The following is a 25,729-nucleotide window of genomic DNA, read 5'->3' as shown; positions in this document are numbered from 1 at the left end:
TGGCATGACCAGCCATAAGAAGTTTTGGATTAAAAGGGATTTTCTTTATTCGTAAAGATATGAACAATTCAAAACAAGGGTTCAGAATGGAATAGGCCTTTTCTGCCCATGCCTCTTGAACAATAATGCTATAACTATGCCCGTCCTATCACTATACTCAGTGGTGAGATACGTAGTTCCTAGGCGTGAGGCCAAGCATTTTTCTGAAAGGGAAATCTTTTGACATTTCAGTGCAGTGATGTGCAATGCATGGGACATATGGGGCCAGCTCCTCAGCTATGGCTGAAGAATAAAAGTTGGGGGAATGGGTGGAGTATTCCTCACCTCTGCACTCTCAAGCCTAGGACTGCTCCATACAGGGCTGGTCTGTCACCACCATGTTAGCACTGAGTATTCTTTAAAATGAAATATCTTTGCCAGCTTTTGTGCCTTATGTACATTGTTAAATATTTTATACCATAAGCCACTAGTTCACGATAAAAAAAAAGCATTAAGCCTGTTATTTATCTTCAATAAGTGAAGGGAGGTTACTAATGTGTGATGTCAACAAATAGATGGCACTTAAATAACATAATTATACACAGTTTGATATAATTGAACATAATGACAAGTTTTTACTAGTTGGCCTTTTCCCTGCTATTGCACACAAGTTAATAGTTCTTGTTCTCTCTACCCTTCCATGTTTTTACTCCTTTCTGTCTTTCTTCTTCCATCTCCCACACTATTTTTGCATGGTCTACTTGCTAGCTGTTTTAGTTTCCATTTCTTTTTGTCTCTTCCCCATCTATCCTCCTTTCCTTGAACCTTTCCCTCTCTCTTTCCAGCTGGGTCCACAAACTCATTTCTTCCCCAAGTCTCCACCATTCTTTTTCCTCTGGCCGCCATCTCTTTGTTCCTGGGACCCCATCCCTCTGTTCTGGTCACCCCTCCGCAAAGACCCCTTGGTACCTTGCTCCCCACTCCCCCTTATTCTCTCGGAGTTTCTCTTCCACAATAGCTCTCTCTCCCTCTCACCTTTTCACCCTTGCAGGCTGGGAGTGTGCTCTTTAACTACATGCTGTTTGTATGACAAACCCACCTGTTCGGGAAACTGAAAGATTGTCCAAATAAATACTAGTACAATTATTTCCAAACTGCCATTACAGTGTAGAGGCTGCAGCCCATGGACCAGCCTAACCGCTTAACCCAGCAGCAGGAGTAGAGGAGGGGACGGGCCTTTTTTTAGTCAAGCCACTCACTCTAGCAGCCCTGCCAAGAGTAACACCATCGTTGTTAGAAGTGATGGACATTTCCCCTGACATTAGCTTCTAATCATTTAGCTCTCAACTATTTGCAAGTAAAACATCTATGTATATTAAGTGCATGATTAATGAGACTGTGGTCACAGTCCTTCCCTGAAGAAATCAGATACAGAGATATACACAGCGTGAGTCAGCCTTACAAAGTTTTACTCGTCGTCTTGCAGATGACAATTTTTTGGGTGGACAATATCAATCGTATTAATAATCAGTTTTATCATTCTCATCAATCAGTATTACAAAGGACGAGGGAGTAGGTTTTGTGTTGAGGATGGTAACAGTTTTACAAGATAACTAATTACATACAGAGATCATCCTATTCTCAAGTGCATTACCCCAGTTTTACACTCAACTACTAGTACAACACAATGCAAAATGAGACCCAGTATTTACCCTTTGAGAACTTTCCAATTCTGCTTCATTTTTTCCTAAATCCTGACTGCTACCTACTGCGGCTAATGCTGTCCCGCCTTTCCTAGAACGGAGAAGTCTGGCTGGAGTATTTTCTGGATATGGTCAGTGGCAGTTTAGCATGAGGCTTTCCCCCGTCTCTTTCATAGCGGGTGGGTTCAGTACATCATGTTTTCAGCAATCCCAATCTCCAGAGGCTAAAACAATGGGAAACCTAAATCGGTATTCAAACTCACCTCTGCCAGGTGATCAGGTCAAAGATTATTTAATCATCTGAGATCTTATAACAATAAAAACTTTTCAAATTCTTTATTGGTTCATTTTCAGTAGGATTTGCCCAAATATGACGAGCTGAGTGGTTCAGCATTTTGAAGGGAAATTTCTCTCACAGTTTAGGCCATATCTGCACAGGTGCACAAGTCTGAATGATCTAAAACAACATTGGACGAGTTTGCCCTATATGAAGCACTGTAGGTTACGTCTAGATGAACATGCCCTCTTTAAAGAAGAGTACATTTAAATTTGGACAACCAAATTGTGGTGAAGATGCAGGGACCTTCTGATGCCTTCCACAATCCTTTATAAAATGAATTCAATCATGGAATCTCTTTTGACTTATACAAATATTAAATAATACTGTACTAAGATATTGTGTGGAAACATCAGTGTCTTATTTATTTAGAATCAAGTCGATATGTAATTCTATTAAAGGCAGTTTTATTAGACTGGATGAAAGCGCAGTATGTTTTGTCAACAATTAGCTATTAAGACAGAAATATAGCAATCCACTTTATTAGATACTAAATGTCATAGCAATTTGTGACAGAAGTGTCAAAAGAAACCAAAGCAATTTCCTTCACTGCAATATTATCTAAATTGCACTGAAATCTTGATGGGTTGCAATATGAATAGTACATGCTGCAAAGTGTCAAATTGCACAAAGCCAACTCGACAAATGATATGACAAGTGACCACACGCTGTTCCCAAGGAAGCAAAACATTCAAACAAGTCACATGCACAAAGTGTTTGTGTTCTTGTTCAGTACAAAGCAATGAACCATAGCTAGAGCTGCAGCAGCATTTCACAAGCAAAAAAACTCACAAGTGTACATATGCTTCTCTGATTCATGTCAAGTCCTTTTTCCCCCCCGGCTCTTTATCCTATGATCTCTACTTTAAAGAATCTAATAGACTCTGAGCCCAACTAGTGAATCAGTCAAGTATTTCATTTCATTCATTCCCTCTTCTGTATTACATCTATTCCTGACAAGTGGAACATAGGCATGTATCTGAAGAGATAGATTTTAAAATCTTTCTATGATAATGCATTTACGGAAAATATGCTGAACTTGCAATAGTTACCCTCCAAGCCCAGTAAGCACCAGCAGGACATGCTTATGAACATGAGGGATATTGCAAAAGGTAACTGATGCCCCCGTGACTAAAACATTAATCATATTTTGGCTTCAATAAAAATAATTACCCTCCTTTAAAAAAAGGAAGAGTCAAGTTCAGGGAAACCTAGAGAGAGCCATGAGTCACACTGCTACACTTCTAAACCGGAAAAGAGGAAGCACTGGCATCTTTCATTGGGAGTGTGTGCACAGTTCTACTGCTGCTGTGGTTCTGCGAGCTGGCTAAGGGTGTAGATGGGAAAGGAACAAATGGAGTATGCAAATGCACCGTTTGCAAAAACTAATATACTGCCCCTGTACCTCAGACATGCTGTTGATTTCTTTCTAAACCAACAAGAAGCTGACAAGAACCACAAACTGTATTCACCAAAACACATGGTTGCATTGTAGTCCATTTCCCCCTTCTTCCCAAGTCCAAAATTCTTCTTACTTTATCATAACATTCAAAGGGTAAAGAAAATACAAAGGTCAGCCCTTTCTGTCACACTGGCATTTTGCAACGTTCAAGGGTTGAGGGCTTTTTCTTTGGTGGGTTGTTTGTTTGTTTTTTGGACAAAAAGATATTGTCACTATAACATAGAAGTCAGTACACTATTGTCTTTGGTGATTAATGCAACTGAATATGATCAACATTATACTGAATTTTTCTTCCCACCCCCACCCCTAAAAAACTTTTAAAGCCTTACAAGGCACAGACACCTAACATGTTTTAGCCAGGTCATCTCTCTTCCTTGCCCTCTCTCTTTTGGCCCTGGGTTAATAATCCTTTGTAGATTCAGGTGATGACGGTGGGTCCCTTCCGCCCTGTCCTCTCATGGATCTGAGATATTTTCAATGCAATGGCTATGAGAGGACTCAGCACAGCCTAGAAGAAAAGGAATACAGTGAGCTATGTTAAGAAGAAAAGTCAATGAACACATTTTTAAAATCTGTTATTTATTTTTCCCTTGTTGAACATAGTATTAACTTGAAACATTATACTGGGTCTAAAGTAGCTAAGCTATGCAGAAAGAGCAAACCCCAGATATTGTAATGATAACCTCACCACACACCAAAAGTAATGTAGAGCTCTGTGTGAAATATGCAATATAAAACCATACAGAAGTCTCAAACCTGGAATTATTTATGGAGCTGAGTTGAAACTATAAACAAATGGTATTTTCATACACACTGCATTGTTAATCTGAAGAACTCCACGATTCAGATACTGAGGCAGGTATCTTAGTAGGAGTCATAAAAATATTTATATGATTAAAACAGTATCACCTGCAGTTGAACTACATAGGTTAAAAAGGTATTCCCCATGCAGTTTCAGTTTATAGATATCTATTTATAACTTTAACAAGCTTACAGTTTGTGGCTAAGTGGGGGTGTTTTTTTGTCCAGATGCCTAAACAAAACGAATAAAATGAAAATCTTATCAGGGAAGAGTGATGAAATAACAACATCTCTGTTTATGCTGCCACTGATTTCAACAGAGTTTATGGCCCTGGTCATTTATTCAGAAACTTGGCCAGTGATCAGTGGGATATTACTATTCTTTTCCTATCTGTGGATCCACTTCTAATTGCACAATGATTAGACAACAACAGACAGGGAAAGAGTTCAGACATTTTATACAATATATTAATATGAAGAGCACGAACGTTAACATTTGTTGGAAAATGCTGCAAAATGAAAAAACAAAACAAGCCAGCTCCTAAGCTCAGTAACTAGGGACAGCTCATTCCTCTAAACAGCTATACCTCCATTGGAGAAGAATCACCACAAATGTACTTGGGCAGAGGGGCATTGTCCCAGCATGGAAGAAATAGAGATGCCCACAGACCCCCTGGCTCTTGGAGAGCTACAGGGGGGACAGAAGCATCGATCCCCTCTTATTGGCTCTGGGCTCCCTCTGACTGTGCCCAGTCCCTGGAAGTGGCTTTCTTAGAGCCTCCCTCTCCCAGATAAAAAGAGAGAATTTTTCAATCGGGAGAGGACTGGAAGATAAAAACAGATCATCCGAACCTACTCAGTTTTACCAGCCCATCACCTTCATGAGCAATAAAATGACAAATAAAGCAACCAAACAAAAGCAAACAAACAAAACAACCCACTCACTGCTTTGGCTGAAAGCCTTATGTCAGACAGGATTACCACATTTAAAATGGTTTTCAAAATTTATTTCCACTTTTTAAAAGTATAAAGCTTTATTAGTAAAAGTTGAACTCAAAATTACATTAAAAGTGTGCCTGGATACACCACAAACATAAACTACTTAATAAAAACTATTTGAAATGCATTATCCATAAAACAGTATGCAACAGCGAAGTTGTACAGTCTGTAAATCAAGCAACCCTTCTATTAACTTCAGTGAGAGTTTGGCTCAGTTAAGAACCACTGGAGAATATATCCCTAAATCCATGATTGCCAGGGGGGAAAAAATGACACCTCTCCCAAACTAGACATACCAATAGATATCTCAAGCATGCACATATCTGATAAGTGACAATGCCTGGTGCCCTTTGCTTGTGGGTGATTTGTATTGGAGCCTTGAGAGATGTGTCATCCATTGCAGAGGCTGCCTGGCTCACTGCATTTTTATTCTGCCCTGTCTTGCAGAACTCCCTTCCAACTGCCTTTCTCCATCTCCATGTTCCCAGTTATGTTTTCCCCGAAAACGACAATCCATTTGCAAAGAATCAGGGCTTCGCAGGATTCTAAACTGCACCTGAGAGCTCGTTAAAAGCTCAGCAGATTCAGGGGTTTGGCTTTATGCAAATATTTTCTTTGAACTCAGTCCAGATGGGTTGATACCATTTTAACTTTGGGGGAAATCTCATCCTTGCGGTAAAATTTCACTTGGTTTGTCAAATGCTGGCAACGTCCGTCCCCTTCAAAAACAAATTATGTGCTATTCTAATGAAAAATCATAATTATCCCAGATTAGCTTGAAAAGCGCATGAATCTTACTGAATCTTTTGACCAATCTGGTCTGAGTGTCGTTTGTAAGGCAATCCAAACCTACATGAGTTTTGCCTGGGTTAGGAACGAACATTTTGCACAGCTCTAAAATTCCCTCTCTAATCTAATGTAAACCTCAGGAGACCATGCTGGCAAAGTAATTTCATCAAAACACATACTTTGATTTATGTCTCCAGAAAAGTTCTGGAAAAGCTGAAGCCATGAGAGCCCAAAGGGATCTCACAACACTGGATGGCAGATGGAATTCAATGTTAATAAGTGCAAAGTAATGCACATTAAAAAACATAATCCCAACCATACATGCAAAATTATGGGGGTCTAAATTAGCTGTTATCACTCAAGAAAGATCTTGGAGTCATTGTGGCTAATTCTCTGAAAATATATGCTCAATGTTCAGCAACAGTCTAAAAAGCTAACAGAATGTTAGGAACCACTAGGAAAGTGATTGATAACACAGTAAATATCATAATGCCATTATATAAATACATGGCACACCCACACTTTGACAACTGCATGCAGTTCTGGTCGCCATGTCTCAAAAAAAGATATATTAGAATTGCAAGAGGTAGCAAGAAGGCCAACAAAAATGATTAGGGGTATTGAATTGCTTCCATATGAGGTGAGATTAAAAAGACTGGGACTGTTCAGTTTGGACAAGAAACAAGTAAGGGGGGATATGACAGAGGTCTATAAAATCATGACTGGTGCAGAGAAAGCGAATAAGGAAAAGTTATTTACTCCTTCTCATAACACAGAGGTCACCAAATGAAATTAATAGGCAGCAGGTTTAAAACAAGCAAAAGGAAGTACTTCTTCACATAACGCACACCAGTGGAATTCGTTGATGGGATATTGTGAAGGCTAATACTATAACTGGATTCAAAAAAGAATTAGACAAGTTCATGGAGAATAGGTCCATCAATGGCCATTAGCCAAGATAGTCAGGGACACAACCTCATGCTCTAGACCAGGCGTTCTCACACTTCATTGCACCGCGACCCCCTTCTGACAACAAAAATTACTACTTGACCCAGGAAGGAGACTGAAGCCTGAGCCCCACCACCAACGGATTCAGCCCCAGCCAGGGGGCCTGTAACCTGAGCCCCATCGCCCAGGGCTGAAGCCCTCGGGCTTTGGCCCCGGGCAGTGGGGCTCGGGCTTCAGCCCTGGGTCCCAGCAAGTTTAAGCCAGCCCTGGCGACCCCATTAAAATGGGGTTGTGACCCACTTTGGGTCCTGATCCACAGTTTGAGAATCGCTGCGCTAGATGTCCCTCAGCCTCTGACTGACAGATGCCGGGACTGGATAATAGGGGATGGATCACTCAGTAATTGCCCTGTTCTGTTCATTCCCTATGACATTGGGCATATTAGGAAGACAGGATAGATGGATCACTGGTCTGACCCAGTGTGGCCATTCTTATATTCTTATGAGAGAATGATCCCCCTTGGGATTCAAAGCATTTTTAAGAACACCAGATAATACAACTTCTTTTACATAAGTTCAAACATCTGCTTTTGTGTTTGTTAGGGTTTTTGTGACGCACAGTATGCTAGAAGCCAGATCAACACACAAATGATGTATTACTCAAATGACAGAAGAATTAAGGAATGGACTAAATAAACTAAATAAACAATTCCAAAATAAATGTAATACTAACATTACACTGTAATACTAACATTAGACTATAATTCAATCCACTGTAATGCTAACATAACACGTATACAGCCTGCCTGGTGCTGTGTCTCTTGCAGTGTTTATCTCATGATGCTAAATATGCATGAGCAGGCATCTACAAGCAGATTCTGACTTGATCTTGCAGATCAAGTGCCAAAAAAGCAGAAGTTGTTTGGCAGTTTAATTCATAGTGCACTAGAAGCTCTAAACAACCTGGCTGACCTTGGTTACTCTGCAGCACTAAGCTGTCTTAACCTACAAGAGTTCAGGCTCCTCAGGGCTGGTGAAGGCATTGAGTTGACTTCAATGAGTTGATGTACTCAGTGACTGAGCAGAGGGAGTTGACATCACTGCTGTCTGCAGGTTCTGCCTGCTGACGCAAGGACAGTGTTAATAATGGTGATCTCAAAGGTCAGAAGACTAACTGTTCTTCCCTTAGCTGGAAGTAAGAGGATGTGTATGTGGGGTGGGAAGGGCAGTGCTAGAATGCAAATTGAGTTCTACTATTTGACTTCATAACAAATGATTCCTCTTTCGTACTTCCAAAGAAGTCTAGGTCTAGGATTAACGAGTTCATATCCATGATTCATGAGCTCTTCTATAATCATTGTCACCAGATGTATTTTTAAAATAGAAGAGAAAAGAAGGTAGTCTGGAAATGCTTTTTTTTTTGTTTGTTTCAAACTATCCTCAATGTGGCACACTGTAAGGTGACCTAGTGCGGCATCAGAAGCTAAATTATTTGAATGACATGGAAAATGCTGAGTTATATAAGAGCATGAGCAAACAGCTGAAAATGCCCTACCTCTCACTAATCCTTTTGAAAAGTCCCATATAATTTAATAGTAAGTGAAAAACTTTGTATAGACTTTTTCAACCATCCTATATATTTCAATATTAAACTGTATACCTAATATATGATTTTATAGATTACTTCAAAACACCAATTGAAAGGATATAATTCTCTATTAAATTCTACAATTTTTAGAATTACTGCTATATCTTATTAAATATATAGAAACCCATTGTTTCACCCCTACTAAATTCTATGGAACTTTTCTCAGTAGGGTTCTTATTTGAAAGAATTCTCTTTCACAAGAAAAACACATGCAAATTCTGTGGTTGCATGCTGCTACCAGATTCTTCTGTACCTAGTTAGTGTAGCAAAGCATTTAATTCAAGTATGTCCCTGGAAAATCCATTTATATATGTGATCCATGTTGTTCTATATTTGTACAGCACCTGTCACAATGTGCTCCAGGTCCACAACTGTGGCTCCTAGGTACAACTTCAATACACATAATAAATAACAATGTAGTGTGAATAAAAATTGGCAGATATTTGAAGCAATCCAACCTTTTGCTGCACTGTTTCCTGTACATGCTCTGTACACTACCAGCATGACACTGGTGTTTGAAATAAAATTTTCTTAACCGTGACAACAAATCAAAGAGATTCTGCATATGGACTGTAATTTTTTCCCTTTTAGATTAAAAAACCTTATCCAACTGATTGTACCCAGGTAGCTAGGTAAAGGATAGGTAAATATTAGCCTTCTGTCATGATTTATTAATAGGCAATAAATATGAGGTGAGTCAGAAACTGAAGCTACTTGTGAATATACGGGTCACCAAACCTTATTTTGAGGACGTTACACCCACTCAAATTGATCTGTTATCCTTTTCACCTCTGTTAAATTTAGCATAACCAATTGCTTGGTAAACATAAGAAAAAGAATGTGTCAATACATAAAAGTCCAAGGTTCTAGATAAAAGCAAGCATGCACTGCTTATGGCTATTGAATGATAAGGAATAATTTGGCAGAGGCTGCTTCTTGGCTGGCTAATAAGAGCCAAAGAATTGGTCTCCAGGGCCCAGATCCTCAAAGGTATTTAGGCACCTAACTCCCATTCGACAGAAGTTAGGAGCCTAAATACCTTTGAGAGTCTGGGCCTTTGTCTTGAACATCTTCTTCCTAGTTAGCCAGAAAGCAGGCTTAGAGAGATAAAGATAATATCTTTTACTGGACTAACTTCTGTTGGAGAGAGAAAGAGACAAGCTTTAGATCTCTTCTTCAGGTGGTCTTTAATGCTGTGAATTAAAAATGCTTAAACAGCAAGTAAATTTTCTCTAATTTATTTTGGTCACTCACTGAGGATTGTTTTTTTTAATTAGTGCCTCTGATTCTAAATCTTATGCACCATTGCAAAGGTTACCTTCTGGTTAGCTAGTAGGAGAGAGTGAATGGTCATGGAAGATGGGGTCCCCTCCTTAGCTCCTGCTAGTAAGCCAAGAAGCAATCTTGGCCAATTTATTTCACAGGGACTGCATGCTCACTTTTATCTTGAACCTTGGACTTTTAGGTATCAGCACGTTTCATTATTCTTGTTTTATCCCTTGCACCTTTATGTGTATTGGCATGTTTCATTTTTCCTGTTTATCAAACATTTGGTTATGACAAATTTAACCTTGGTGAAAAGTATAACAGACTAATTGAGTGGGCACACTGTACTAAAAATAAGATTTTAATGACCCTTAAGTTCATTGATAGCTCTGCTTATCAATCGCACCATTTTTATGGCCTATTTATTAACTGGAGCAAAACAGACTTTTATTAACCGTTCTTTTGCCTAGCTACAAGGGTACAATCATTGAACCTGTAACCTTTGAAAAGGAAGCTATAAATGTAAAAGGCTGGAAAGGCAACAGATCTTCCTGATAGCAAACAGCTGGCATGTTAGGGGCATAGCCAGAGCCCTCTTGTTCTCTAGCTAGTCCAAGCTGAAGAAATGGCTCCTTGGGGACCATATCCAGTTTGGATAATTTAGAGCAGCCCCAAGACTGGTTTAAACAATGCCAGGGCTTGTATAGAACAAGACGCCAAAGCAGTGAGCCATCAGGTCCTTCACAGTTCCCTACTGTTAGCTGCACCTTGATAATACTGAGCACAGCTAAGAATTTTCTTCCAAATGTACCATTGCCAAAGTTTCATGCTATTGAAGTGGAAGAGCAGAACACTGATGACTTCTGATGATCTTGCAAGTGAAAGACTGCAGGTGTCATTGTCATAGTCAAACATAGCTATGCTGATATTATAAGTCCAAACTTTCAGGGAGCTCTTCAACATCAGCTTAATTCAGGAGCAGTATCTCTTTGTCTCCAACACTCCAAAGAGTGGCAAAGGTCAATTGATAATTATGTCACAAAAACATCTGAAAGGCAAAGACTGGAACCTGATATGAAAGTTGCAATCTTCTTTTATGCTGACATCATCATCTTCAATGTAGCACAAAATCAGAAATGTAAAGAAATGATTGAAGCACTTCACCATGGATATATTATTCCAGACAGATTTAAACTCACAGCTCTTCTACTAGATGCTATAAATACAGAATCAGAAGAAACACTAGGGAAAAAACTAAAGAATCAAAAGACCACAAATTTGTTGTTCAGACATCAGAAATGACAACTAAATAATAGTTAACAAGAACAGCTAAAAGCATTTCTACGTATTGCTACTGATTCTACATCTGGAAAGAAAACTGCAGAATACCATATTGTGTCCAAGTTGCTGAAATGCTATCTGAGAATCCAGAGAAATGTAGGACAGTTAGATATGGTCCTTTGTCATCTGCTCTGATGACAAAAATGAAATGGAAAGTCTGAGAGCTTGCCAGGTGCAGTCAAACTACATTTCTGACATAGAGTTGCTCTGTTCCTTGTTGAGGCAATAACACCACCTAATGGTACTAAAGCACACTGTAGAAGTTAAAAACTCCTTCTGCAAATATCAGCCTTCTGGTTGGTGTATTTTAAAAGGATCCCAACTAGTGCTTGCGGGGGGCGGGGGAAGGGAAGGTAAAGTGTAAAAGTTCAAAAACATTCTTCCAGCTCAATTCTCAATAACATGGTGCAACTCTCCAGATGATTCTCTCTCTGTAAGGATGCTGAAGTTTGCACTGAACACAAGGAGGTCTTTGATCAAATCATAATACCCATTATACATAACAAGGGTGTCTACAAAGAGGCACTCAATTTAAAAAAGCCATTGAAAAGATTTCAGAAGAACTGACAGATTATTGACTGAGGACAATATTATCCATGGTTCAGGGAAAATCAGGATTGATCTATTACCAAATAATTAGAACCAAATAAGGACAAAAACTAACAGATTATAATTGACAATTCAGAGAGACTATGGAACCATCCCATTACTTAGCCAACATGACTGGTCCCAAATACAAAGGTCATAGGTAGAGCCCAGAATGGGGAGAAAAGGCTGAAATATGACCGAAGGAACATAATCTTAAATCCTTTACTCAGCCAGATTTCTATCTGAAATCCATGTTTGTGAAGGAGATTGTGTCACAGTTCCTTGAATCAAAATAGTGAAAAACTGTGGAAGCAAAAATCATAGAAAAGAGAACAGTTGAATTAAGAATGTTGTCAATTTTTAAATGAATTTTACTCATCCCTTGCTTCAATCAAGTGCATGACTATGCATTTAGCATGTTTAGTATGATCTGTCTGAAGCTTTGTAACATGCCAAGCAAATAAGTTGGCAGAAGTATATCTGTATTGAGGTTTACACTTGTTAGTAGAATGTAGACTCAGTTATTGTGTTCTTGTCTTACTTGAAAGCTTGCAATTCTGTGCACCTGCTTTTCTGTGTTTGAAGAATAAGCACGCTTGCAGAGTGAATCACATAGCTTGTTTTGTGTTCCATTTTAACAAACCTTCTGGGGCTTTTTAGTGAGTCCTCACTCCCCCTGAAAATACCAATTGATTTTTGTGGTCTATGGGGCTAATCGCAACCACTCTAACCGTAGGTGTACATTTTTTCAGAAGTCTGGGTATAAAACTGTTAATTTTCCTAGATGATACATTTTACTTCTGGAAAGAAACAGTTGGTATTTGTAGCTGCCATATTAAGTTGGTCTGTGTCAGATGTTTGCTAATAACAGTGGCCAAGATTTTCAAAAACAGGAGCCTAAAGTTACGCTTCTATTTTTGAAAATCTTGACTATCATGTATATGTTCTGATATAATGGGATGATTACGTGGTGCAGAGGGTTTTCTGCAGGCCACCTGCACTGGGGTGGATTTCATCCTGAGTGAGATTCAGAAATTATTGTTTCCTGTAGAAATATAACAGATTACATTGAATTCTGAACAAGTAATTTTGTTTAAGGGAATCATTATTCCACATCTTTTTGATAGAAATGAAACCCTTCACACTGTCTTGGTGACTCTTGGTAATATGTATCTAGCAATGTGCTATAAAGAATTAATGCAGCTTCTGGAATTGATAATAAGCACATTTTATCTTGATTTGTATGCTGCTTATCAAAAGAAAAGTGCACTGTCTGGGATGAGAATGTAAAAGGAGAAGAGAAGCAAAACAGTGAAATTTCAGAAGATTTAGAAAATTAGCTTGGTTTGAATGGGAACATAAAAGTTTGGATGCTTATATGAATCTTATTCAAACTAGATGAACATCATGGATCTGTAAAACTTAGCTGAAAAAAAAAAACCTTGAATATAGTCCTCTCACAAGATTGCAATACTTCTTGCTCATAGTTAAGGCATGCAAATCATCTCATGGTGTTTTGGATCTTCTGTTTCTGAAATCAGCTGGAATCTGTATGTGCAGAAGCATGTGGCAATGAAAAACTTTCTTGAAAAAAGTTGAGCATTTTCAAATGTCAAAATAAATAAAAGGCTTGATTAGGGGATATTGGAGGAATGTGGCCCTTTTGTCTGAAGTAGTTCAACCACGTAGGCAGCCAAGCAGCAGAAAGTCAATAAATAATACTGTGATTTGGTTTGCAATGCACAAAAGTATGGCACAAACAACAGGGTGAATTCTGATTGGCTCCCTCAGCTAGAGTGCATTGACACAAAAGATAAATATGAAAATCAGGCTAAGTAAGAAAGACAATTAAACTAAAACAAAAATGAACATTCTCCAAAGTCTTGTTTGCCCTTTGAATTCCTGCTGATCCCTCCACTGTAACTGGAAATAGATAGGGAACATTGGTTAAACAAAAAGCTGCTGCAGAACCAAAATTCTGTCACATCTCTTCTTGATGCATGCATATAATTCCTATTCCCCTTAGAGGGAGCAAAGTACACCAGTAACAAAAGATTCTACCCATGGCTGCACAACAATATTGTCTCTCTGAGAAAGGGATTTCCTTATTTATTAACTACTTATTATGGTGTGAATGTTTCCACCTATGGTCACTGATGTTCTGCTGTACAATTATTAAGCATTCATTTGCTAAGATGGATATTACTTGAAAGTAGAACGATTTACTCCCTTTAAATGGAGTTCATTGACCAGTTGAAGGTAAGGATCAGTGACCCTCCGAGTCCATACTGTCTTACTGTAGTTGGTGAAGCATCTGGCTTTGGGAAAGCTCAGCACTGGAAAGTGTGCTCCATCATGGGATTAGGAGAAAGAGGGAGTATTTATCTATAGCATTGAGGTGGAAATTCTATTTGCTCCTGCATATGTGTGCCAGGGGAGAGGAGGTGACACAGTGATCCTCTTTCTACTATCCTTCATGAATCTGCACAGAAGCTAGCACAATAATGCTCCTTTGAGTGCTGGGCTTCAGACAGGCTAGTCCAACTGGTGGTGCTCCATGACCCCAGGAGACATGTCAGGTTGGTGGGGGTTGAAAACATTCTACTTGCATTCACCCTGCACATGCAAAATGCTTCAGAGCACCTCTAATTCAATAGCTCCAGAGTCCTCAGTACGCCAGAGAGGAGTGAGGACACTATTTGGCCCTAAATTTACAAAGGTAAAACACCTGTTCTTTTGTTTTGTTATTTTACTGGATATTCACATATACTGCAAATGCATTACCTAGTCACCAAAAACGAGCTCTAGGTTAAATGCCTCCTTCTACCATTAGACGGCATTCTAACCTACCTATGGCAACCCATATTGACATGAACTAGCTCTGTGAAGACAAGACTAAAATACTCTGTACACAACAGTTCATTCTACTGCAGCAGTTGCAAAATGAGATGAAACTCCTTTAAAAGCAGAAGGCTTTTCTTTTTCTGCTCAGCACCAAACAGCATACATTACAACTATCAATGAGTACTGAGGGGACTGGATGACCAGAGAGATGACTACTTCTTCTTTCACCTCTAGGGTTGCCTTTCAAATTCAACCTGGATCAATAGTGGGGAAAAAAATTGCTATAATCTGACAAGTTTAGTGGTCTGTATAAAATCAGATGGTAGTCCCAGTTCAGGTTTTAGTGGAGAGGTGTCAATGTCACCATTACTGGCACCATTACTTGCAGTCTCTGGATTGGATTGAATATTCATGGAAAAGGACCTACTCTCACCTCCAGAATCAACTTCTAGATCAGAGATAATACACATTGGCAGGGTAGTCCAGGGATGCCTGCACTGCTGTTCCCCATGCTGGCACACGTCCAGTGAATTGTCAGGATGACGTTCATTTCCAGTTCTCTCAATCTGGTATTTTCACAAACACTAACTTTACTTAGAACATTTGTGACTTTCCATTCATGTAAAAACATTGTTAAACATTAAACATTCACTTTAGAACATTTTTTTAAAAGGACACAAACTTAAATCCAGCTCAGTGTCTCTCTCCCTTCTCCTCTTACTTGCCTTAAAACAAACAGTTAATATTGAACAATTCATTGTTACAGAAGCTATTCCATTATAAGAAGCACTTTCTCCTTTTGTAATTAAGAGGGTCAGAAAGTTTAATTCAGCACTGAAGACTGGCAGAACATTCCTTATTGTTTTCTAGTGTACTTTATAAAGCATTAGAGAATAAATCATTTTGGGGGGGAGGGTGGAATCATTCTTTTTGTCAGAATGTGTTAGACAGGAAATATGGTCAGACACTTGTGCTTGTTTCATAAACTGCAAAGTTGCTAAATGTACACTGCAGACCTCTCAGATGTGTCCGGAGTGGAAATCAACACTTAGCTCTGTCCCCTCCACTGACATATTTTCACTTGATTTAGGCTCTGCCTACACAGGGCAACCAACATTGTTTAATACCTGTGTGTAAACACAGTTTAATTACAATTGTTACCAATCTGTGCTACAACCAAGTTTGGCTGGGCAGCATGGAAGGGGTCAAAATGGTGTTTTACCCTAGGTCTCTCCCCCAGTTAAAACACATTTATTAACCCATTTACACTGGCTGGCTAAATCATGTCATAACCTGAGATGACCACAAGCATATAGTGATGTATTTTCAGAAATAAAATTTGCAAAAAACTCTGTGGAGAGAGAAAACTGTTTATTCATTATTTTAAAACAAACGTTTTGCAGAAATAAAATGGCATTAAAAGAAGCTTTTATTTTATTGTTTAAACTGGAAACTTTTATATATTGAAAACATGATGCACATGGTTTTTTTCTTGGGACTTTTGATAATGTGCATTCCCTGTAATGATTATGGAGGCATAGTAGCCATACTATAGTTAAGACTAAAGCTACTCCCTCATTATAAATCCAATTTTCAACCCCTTTTCATTTAACAAAATGAAAGATCTTCCGACAAATTCACATGCTGCACCTCAGCCTACGGTAGAGTTTTCTTGGAACGTTTGGTAAAAATCAGAGAACTGTAAACAAAGTATAATAATGAGATTTTTTTGGTATCAGCTGGACTACAATGAAACACTCTCAACCTTAATTCTTCTTTAGAACACCTTTTTGATTATGATTAAGAGATGACTCTCAGACCACTACAAATTTCTCCCTTATAAGGAATCCAGAAGTTGCTTGGACTCTGTACTTTTCACAACTGTACTTTTATTGTGAGGAATCACTGTGAAGCATTGGCTAAGTGATCCCCAGACAATCTACTTGACAAGGAATTATTTTTTAAAAAATGTTCACTTATAACTCAGATTAGAGTGCTAGCAAAAATTCAGCAGAAGCTCAAAGATACCTGGAGTTTCCTTTAAAGATTAAAGTTCATTCCCGCCTCTCTTGCCTTTCCCTGCAGTAATAAATAATAATACTAACAATAATAAAACATGCGTCTGACGAAGTGGGTATTCACCCACGAAAGCTTATGCTCCAATACATCTGTTAGTCTATAAGGTACCACAGGACTCTTTGTTGCTCTTGATAAATAATAAAAAATTATTATTATTATTAAATACTATATTTATATTGCATTAGCACTTAGAGGCCTCAGACAGTTTGGTGCCTCATTGTGTTAGACACTGCACAAACATATAGTAAGTGACAGTCCCTACATCAAAGAGCTGATTATCGTGTAAATTTAAGTTTCAAATGATTTATAAATAGGGCTCTGTGTCTGTCACGGAGGTCACGGAAGTCACAAATTCTGTGACTCTCCGCGATCTCCGTGACTTGTGCAGCGGCCCATGTGGCTGACCCCAGGGCCACCCAAGCAGATGACCCTGGGGGTCAGCTGCTCAGGTGGCCCTGGAGACATCCAGACTGGCCACTGCTGGAGTGGCTCAGGTGGCCCCGCAGCCAGCCACACCAGTGCTGTCGGAGCAGCCCCGGGGCCAGCAGCACAGGCCTCTGCTTGGGCAGCCCCGGGGAGCTGGCCCCACGGACCACCCGACTAGCCACCTGTGCGGCTGGCTCCAGGGACTGCCTGAACAGTGGTCTCAGGGGTGGCCGGAGCAGCGGCAGCTGGGCGGCCCCGGGGGCGGCTGGGCGGCCCCGGGGGCGGCTGGAGCAGTTGCTACTTGGTGGCCCCCAGCAGCTGGTGCCGCTGGCCCCTACCCCGCTGCAGCAGCGGTCTCCTACCCCCCTTAGCTCCCACCATTAAGCTGCAGTCACCCAACCCCCAGAGCAGCACTTCCACCCCGTGATCCCCAGCTAAGATTTCATCAGGGGTATATGGACAAGTCATGGACAGTACAAGTCAGGGACAGGTCATGGGCCATGAATTTTTGTTTATTGCCAGTGACCTGTCCAAGACTTTTACTAAAAATACCCATTACTAAACTGTAGCCTTATTTATAAACACAGCAAAAGGAGCGTCACTAGTGTCCAATTTTGGGGAGGAGGGGGAAAAAGGCAGAAGACCCCCAGTCTGAAATGTATCTGCTGCTGTCACAGGGGAAGTATGCTATCTAAGGAGTTACTTTAAGTTTATTAAATAGAGGGAACCTTCCACTGGTCTGCTATAAGTGAGTTTTAAGCCAGTACTTTCTTCCCCACCCCAGGAGTAACAGGCAGTGTGAATTCCAGACTAGCTTTTTGATCACCCCTGGAATAAGCCACAGTAATACTCCTGTTCAACAACTTGATTTATAGCACGACAGCCAGTCTCCTTTATAACCGAATTCACTCAGCAATGCAACTGGTAGTAAAGTGCCATCTTCCTTACACCTCTCAGCAGAGAGGGTCAAGGATTCAGTCTGCATGGAGACTGAACAGGGATGGTCTCTCCAGACCAAAACTGAAGCACATTGGGGAGTAATGAGTATATGGGAGTCCTCTCTATTGCCGCCCAGGCCTCTGTTCTGTGGATAAACAGGACTTCAACCTCCAGTACTGCCAGTTCCTGTTTTCATATGCTTTACATTCATTAAAAAAAAAAAAAAGAGAGGTCAAGAGGTCAGATACATTGAAGAAGAACAGAAGCTGCTCTCTCTCTCCCTGAGAACAGATATGGCTTGGACAAAGTCATTCTAATCCCACTCAACCCTACATAAGATTGCAAGGAGGCCTGCAGGGACAAGTAAGGACAAAATATTTCTTAGAAATTTTAGATAAAACCTCAACAGTAGCTTCTGGATATTATAGGTGGAGCTGGTAGCACAATCTCTAGTTAAGGGTGCCTGATGCTTTCCAGTATAAGACCCTGTTTTCAGTTGCTTATAATTTTGCCAAACTGACATTTTCTATGCAAGGTGTCTGTCTCAGGCTGATTTATTTTATTTTATTTTTGTTGGCAAATTTCAGCTAAAACAACTGTTTCTGAAAATAAGATTAGGTAACAATACATTGTTTGGTCATGTTAAAAAAACCACAGCTGCTTTGTTGAGAAGCTTTAGAGCCTTTGAAAAATATCAGTAGAGACTTGTTAGAGTTCGGCAGCTAAATTCTTTGCCATGCTAGGCATGCTCCGGCCCATGGCTGCAGGGGCTGAGAGAACTTTCTCTGGAACTGCTGCTCTTTGCAGCTAGGGGCTTCTGTAGTGCCAGGGAATGGAACTGAGAGTAGGGAAACGGTCTCTCCCGTGCTCTGCATGCCCCTAGTGCCCAGGCAGCATGGAGGAGGAGGAAGCAGCCAGACACAAATGCAGAGGGGAAAGAGGAAGAACAGAGGCAATAGACTGGGTCAAGGGTCCTGGGATAAGAAGACTGGGAATGGCAGCTGGGAGCGGAGAGCACAGAGTCAGAGAAGGCACAAGAAACCAGGAATGGGTGGAGGAGCTTGGGACTGGCTGGGCAAGGAGACTGGGATGAGAAGCTTACAGAGGAAGAGTGGGATGGTAACTCGGGGGGCAGGGCAGAGGAGGCCTAAAGGAGAGAGTGGGACTGGCTGGAAAAGGAGATTGGAACGGACATGAGTGGCCTGGGGGGATGAAGCCTAGGACTGGGGAAGAGGAGCCAGGAGCAGGGGCGGGGGCCGGGGGAGAGGCTCTGGGATGAGGAGTTGTTGAGGGAGAGACAGCACTGGCACAGGGTAATTAAAGACAGTATCATAATGCATATGCACAAGGTGCCAAATGAAGGTTGCAAAGGCAGCCCTTAATTCTGGGATTTCCTAACTTGCAAGTGCTTGGACTCTGCAACCGTAATGTTCTTTTAATGTAGATTTTGGTGTGTAATTTTCAATAGGTTGCCTAATTTAAAAGATTAATCATTCACAGAAGTATCATACTACTACTACTACTACTACCTTCCCCTTTGCCCTCTCCACTTGGTTGGCCTGCACTGATCTAGGGGCATCCACCTGCCTTCTGCAGGTTGCAGAACGTTCTTCTTAGCTTACATAATCAATCTGAACCACTGTCACTGCTGTCACTCTACTGCTCCTATTGTCACCTCTGGAGCTGTTCACTTAAAAGTTTAAGAACAAGCTTTCCAAATCAAAACCCAAGCTCCTTGACACTTCCTGGAACAGCACCAAGGTTATGTATCTGCTTGGACACAACATTCAGAATGCTTTGCTTTTAATTGGGAAAAATCCTAAAATTTTATTCAACACCTTTGAGAGCACCTGCCATTGGCCTATACAGGGGCCTTACCACAGCGAGAAATGACACTTGGTTGTTTTTCCAAAGCTTAAAGTGGTGCTCATTGATTTACCTGTGACTCCTTGTCATGTTTGCTGGGATCCTTTTCATAGCTTTCTGCATAGATCCTGAGGGTAGCTCGCACGCTGCTAGAAGCACTAAGCCTGAAGATGAGCCTCGAAGCATCTGAGAAAATAATTCGCAGTCCCTGCAAAAAGAAAGAGGAATATATGGGTGGCAGCAATGACTTTGCAAAATTATAATCCAAAATCGAGAGCGAGAGAGGAAGGATTATCTCGGTTCAGATCTTGGCTCCTCCTGTGTTACTTCAGGCAATTCACTTAATCACCATGAGCCTCAGTGCCCCATCTGTAAAATGTGGATAATACTATTTCCTTTTTCCCCACCCTTCATACTGTCTGTTTAGACTGTAAGCTCTACAGGGCAAGGGTTTTCTCACTAACAAATGTACTGTGCTGAGCACAATGGAGGCCCGATGTCTAGGGAAGCGTCTAGTTGCTACAGTAAGAACAGCAGCAGCAGTTGTAATAATAAAATGATACAGTTTAACTGCTGGTTTTCTGCTGCTGCTGCTTTGTTGAAGCTGTGTTTCTCTTATGTGCCATCATTACATGGATATCCCAATGGAACATCATGTAGCAACACTACAGGTGACTTGTCAGGAAGAAGCAAAGTGCATATGCAAAAGCTAGGGGACCATGGAACCAAAGGAGTCAGCAGAGTACACAACCGATAACATATTTTCATATCCCTCAGGGAATGTGCATGAAGACGTGGTTATGAGTGTCTCGGGGCATGTCTACAAGGGGACACTCGGGACACCTAAGCCTCTTTAAACTAAAGGTGTGAATGTAAAGTGCATTAGTTAAAGCTCATCAAACCTCTGTGTGGATGCTCACATTCTGATTCACATGCATCCGACGAAGTGGGTATTCACCCAGGAAAGCTTATGCTCCAATACGTCTGTTAGTCTATAAGGTGCCACAGGACTCTTGGTCGCCTTTTACAGATCCAGACTAACACGGCTACCCCTCTGATACTTGACACATTCTGATTAGTTCGCTTTAGCTGCAAATGTTATCCCTCTCTGCTTTCTCCGTACTGTCACTTATTTGAACAGCACGGATCTCATTCTGATTCAACAGGAATCTCAAATTCAAGGACAAGGGTGTGATATACACTAAAAATGGCAACATATCCCTCAATTTCATCCTGATAGTTGGGTTTGGTGTGATAAATGGAAAAGATTGGGATTGCCTCATTCCATTAGTTCTCATGGAGATTTAAGTGACTCCCTTGTGCAACAAATCACTCTCGCTTTGAAGTAAAGACAGGAAGGGAATGCGGATCCCAGAGCTCTTACTGTGGAAAACTGTCAGAACACACATTGAAGGAGTAAAAATTGATGCCGTTATGCAAAAATTACATGAGTGTAACAGAGTGTGCTGAGTCAGTCAGGAGCGAACTCAGCACCCTGTCACTCAAAGCCCCACTAATATAGGTTAATTGGGACCTAACTGCAAGATCAATGAACTAGGTAGAGCTACAGCCAAGGGGCTAATTTGTGGGGGAGGCAACCCCAGCAGCTGGGAGCATTCAAATTGAGCGGAAGGAAGTGCTGAACAGAGAGCCCAAAGGAAGGCAGAGGTAGGCAGGCCTGGGTGCTGCTACTTCTGTTCTCTTCCCCAGAAGCAAGTGGGGGAACTACCTGGGGGACTGTAAATACATGTAAATAGCCCTACAGGCGGTATCCGGTTGGAACAACACAATGAAACACGGTGGTGGTGAAGGAGACCTGAAGTGGTGTAGTCTGTGATTAAGGCCTGAAAGGACTCACCAGGGAGAGCATTTGAAACAGGTACATCTGTATGGTGGAAAAATAATTGGGAAAAACAAAGCACAGGGCAAATGTGGCATTTTGACAAAGATATCAGAGACAAAGATTGGCAAATAGGAAATCAAGTCATGCCTTTGTCATCTGCTGTTTGAGTCCAGAACTTATGTCACAAGTGGCTAACCTGGCAAAATGCTGTAAATAGTAAAATGTCGGCCAATAATGATAAAGGAGCTCTTGCATCATTTATAAGAAAATATGCTATTGATCATGGTGCATCAATTGCGCAGGACATAATCCTCAAACCCAATCATTGTTTGTATAGGGATTGAAAAGAGAATTGAGGATAAAGAGTCAAAAGAGCAAGGCCAGCAAACCACACTATAACACACTATCTAAATTATCACCTGACCACTCAGAAGATGTTGTGATACTGATGGAATTAGTATCTGAGAGTTTGTCTACACTTACAGCACTGTAGCTACACCGCTGTAGGGCTTAGTGAACACACTACCTACGCTGACAGGAGCACTTCTCCTGTCGGCATAATTACACCACCTCCCTAAGAGGTGGTAGCTATGTCAATAGGAGAAGCCCTTCTGTTGGTCTAGCGCTGTGTACACCAGGAATTAGGTCGGTGTAACTGTGTCGATCAGGCGATTTTCCACACCCTTGAGCAATGCAGTTATACCAACATAAGTGGTGGTGTGGACCAAGCCAGAGCCAATTACTATTTTCACATCAAATGGAATACAGGAAGTGCGCAAGTTCTCCTTCGCAAGCACTCTTCCCTCCAAAAGAAAATGCCTGTCACAGCTCTCAATTCTGTGGCAGCCTGTTTTTAAACTATTTCCAGCTACTGCACCTCCATGTTTTAAGCAATGACCCCTTCTCTCAGCCATACCTGCCAAGACTTTGAGAAGTTAAATATTAAAGTGGCTGTATTTAAAAGCAAATCTTTAATTTAACTACTTGTGGCATTCAGTTCACGGTACTGTATTCTAGTAAACAAACCCCTGAGGGTTTAATCACACATCATGCACACGATACTGAATGTTGTATCATTAGATTGCAAGCTCTTGGGGCAGGGACTGTCTTTTTTGTTCTGTATTTGTACAGTACTGAGCAAAATGAAGTCTTGGCCCGTGACTTAAAATGATGACGACAAGGAGAATGACAAAAATTTGACCAATCTACAGCGATTGCAAAGTTGCTGTCTTCGTCATGTATCTAACTCGATTTTTCATCAGCCCTCTGGGTCCATCACCAGACTGTTTAACTTCTCCGTTAGTGGGAGTGATTGTTCAGATTAACTTGAGGAAAGGCAAAACCAGGATGTGGATATGAATGTGGATATGAATGTTTTTCCTCTCTGAAATAAACCTTGCTCATTTCAGACTCCAGGCAAGAATAGTTTCAGATGGTTCTGATTTTTATTTTTGAGTCAGGATGGTTTTCTTTTCCTATACTCACCCAAAAGTGTTTTTATTATTATTATTCCTGTTGTGCACCATCGTGCTCTTTGAGTGCGGTACTCACACAAACTCCCTCCCTTCTCACGGCCATTTTAACTGGTGTAATTCCATTGAAGTATTCCAGATTTACAGCAGTATGAGGAGACTCAGGCTGAAAATCTGGTTGGGGAAAACAAACAAACAAACCAGATTTCCCCCACATTTTCTTCTGCTTATTATGCTGGCTCAAAGAAAGGGCAGATGCAGATGTGGCCCCAAAAGATAACCTTGCAGAGGTAGGAATAAGAGTGCAGAAGACAGTGGTGTGCTCCAGCCATAGTGGAAGCTGTCTGGCCAGCATGGGCTCTCTTAGGCCATGTCTACACTACAAAGTTAAGTCGCCTGTATGTAAGTCAACATCGAGCCTCCGATTTAAGCAAGTCGATCTCGCATGTCCACACTACGCTCATTGTGTCGGCGGAGCACATCCTCACCAGCAGGGCTTACATCAACGCATGGAGCACTGCACTGTGAGTAGCTATCCCACAGTGCACAGAGCTGAATGGAATTTTGGGTTGGGCTTGCAATGCCTTGTGGAACCAAAACATTGGTGCGGGTGATTATGGGAACATGGCATTAGCCTCCCATGATGCACTTCCCTCCCTCCTTCCCTCCCTGAAATCAACAGCAAACAAACTAAGCTTTTTTCACACCTTTTTTTGTAAGCCTGGGTTACCTGCGCAGACACTATAGCACAATAAGCTGTACCCCATTCAGCTGTACGCTGTTGTTATGAGCATTAAACCTCACGCCTTATCCTGCAGTATTTACACAGCCAATTCAGGAGTCACCACGCGGAACAACGTGATGCCATGCAAGCAGCCCTGCTGGAAGACATAGAACGGAGCAATTCACAGTTGCTGACAATAGTCATGCATCAGCTTGACATGGTTGAGTGCCATTTCTGGGCCCAGGAAACAAGCACTGACTGGTGGGACCGCATCGTTATGCAGCTATGGGATGACGAGCAGTGGCTGCAGAACTTTCGAATACGTAAGGCCACTTTCCAGGAACTGTGTGAAGAGCTTTCCCCAGACCTGAAGTGTAGCAATACTAAAATGAGAGCTGCTCTGACAGTGGAGAAGTGAGTGGCGATAGTCTAGCATTGCAAGCTTCCGCAGAGCTGCTACTGGTCAGTGGGGCATCAATTTGGAGTGGAGAAATCTACTGTGGGATCTGTTGTGATCCAAGTTTGCAGGGCCATTAACAGACTTCTGCTAAGAAGGGTAGTGACTCTGGGAAACATGCAGGACATAGTGGATGATTTTGCTGCGATGGGGTTCCCTAACAGCAGTGGGGTGATAGATGGAATGCATATCCCTATCTTTGCACCACAGCACCTTGCCAAAGAGTACATAAACCGAAAGGGGTACTTCTAAATAGTGTTGCAAGCACGGGTGGATCACAGGGGCCGTTTCACCGACATCAACATGGGATGGTCGGGAAAGGTGCATGATGTGCACATCTTTAGGAACACAGGTCTGTTCAGAAAGCTGCAAGCAGGGACTTTCTTTCCAGACTACAAAATAACCGTTGGCGATGTTGAAATGCCAATCATGATCCTGGGAGACCCAGCCTACCCCTTGCTCCCATGGCTCATGAAGCCGTACACCGGCAGCCTGGATAGCAGTAAGGACCGGTTGAACCATAGGCTGAGCAAGTGCAGAATGGTGGTGGATTGTGCCTTTGAACGTTTAAAAGGTCACTGACATTTGCATACTAGGTTAGACCTCAGTCAAAGCAGTATCCCCATTGTTATTGCTGCCTGCTGTGTGCTCCATAATATCTGTGAAACAAAGGGAGAAAAGTTTTTGCCAGGTCGGGGGTTGAGGCAGATTGCCTGGCAGCCAATTTTGAGCAGCCAGACACCAGGGCAATAAGAAGTGCACATCGAGGGGCTCTTTGTCTCCATGAGGCTTTGAAAACCAGTTTCAGCAATGAGCCAGAGTAATGTGATGCATATCTGTGTTGTTCCTTACCAAACTGTCCCCTCCATTGCATTTTCTCCCCTGTAAACTCTACCCCCACCAAGCACTGTGTGTTGAATGAATAAAGAGCTTTTTTTCCTCAATCCGTTAAGTCTTATTATGCACTCAAGCACAGAGAGACAGCAAAGAAAAGTAAGATAACCTAGGGCAAAAGGGCTGATAAGACTGCATGGGGGTGGGAGGAGGAACAAGGAAAGCTTGCATACAGATGCACTGCAATAACAATCAAAGGTGTGGGAATGGGTGCCTTCTGGTCCTTGTACCCTCCCCGGTACTGAGTGTAAGAGATACCGAACTCCCCCTCCCCCGCCTCCTAGGACATTTGGGGGAAGTGGATGTGGAAATTGGCGACGATGGC

At 41.4% G+C, this 25,729-nt stretch overlaps 1 protein-coding gene across 1 annotated transcript in view; it reads right to left on the bottom strand.

Moving 5' to 3' along the window:
* Positions 1-2,409: 2,409 nt before the first annotated feature.
* PGM5 (phosphoglucomutase 5) overlaps positions 2,410-25,729 on the bottom strand; it is a 123,272-nt gene continuing 99,952 nt past the window's right edge. The window contains exons 10-11 of the mRNA XM_034773922.1: positions 20,088-20,222; positions 2,410-3,989 (exon numbers count right to left, since the gene is read on the bottom strand). Coding sequence (XP_034629813.1) covers positions 3,900-3,989; positions 20,088-20,222 — 225 coding nt within the window. The 3' untranslated portion in view covers positions 2,410-3,899. The remainder of the gene's footprint in view (positions 3,990-20,087; positions 20,223-25,729) is intronic.

This window comes from Trachemys scripta, chromosome 6 (assembly GCF_013100865.1).
Source record: "Trachemys scripta elegans isolate TJP31775 chromosome 6, CAS_Tse_1.0, whole genome shotgun sequence".
NCBI classification, from domain to species: Eukaryota; Metazoa; Chordata; order Testudines; family Emydidae; genus Trachemys; species Trachemys scripta.
Note: the sequence above shows the minus strand (reverse complement) of the source record. Positions and strands in the feature narration are given on the sequence as shown.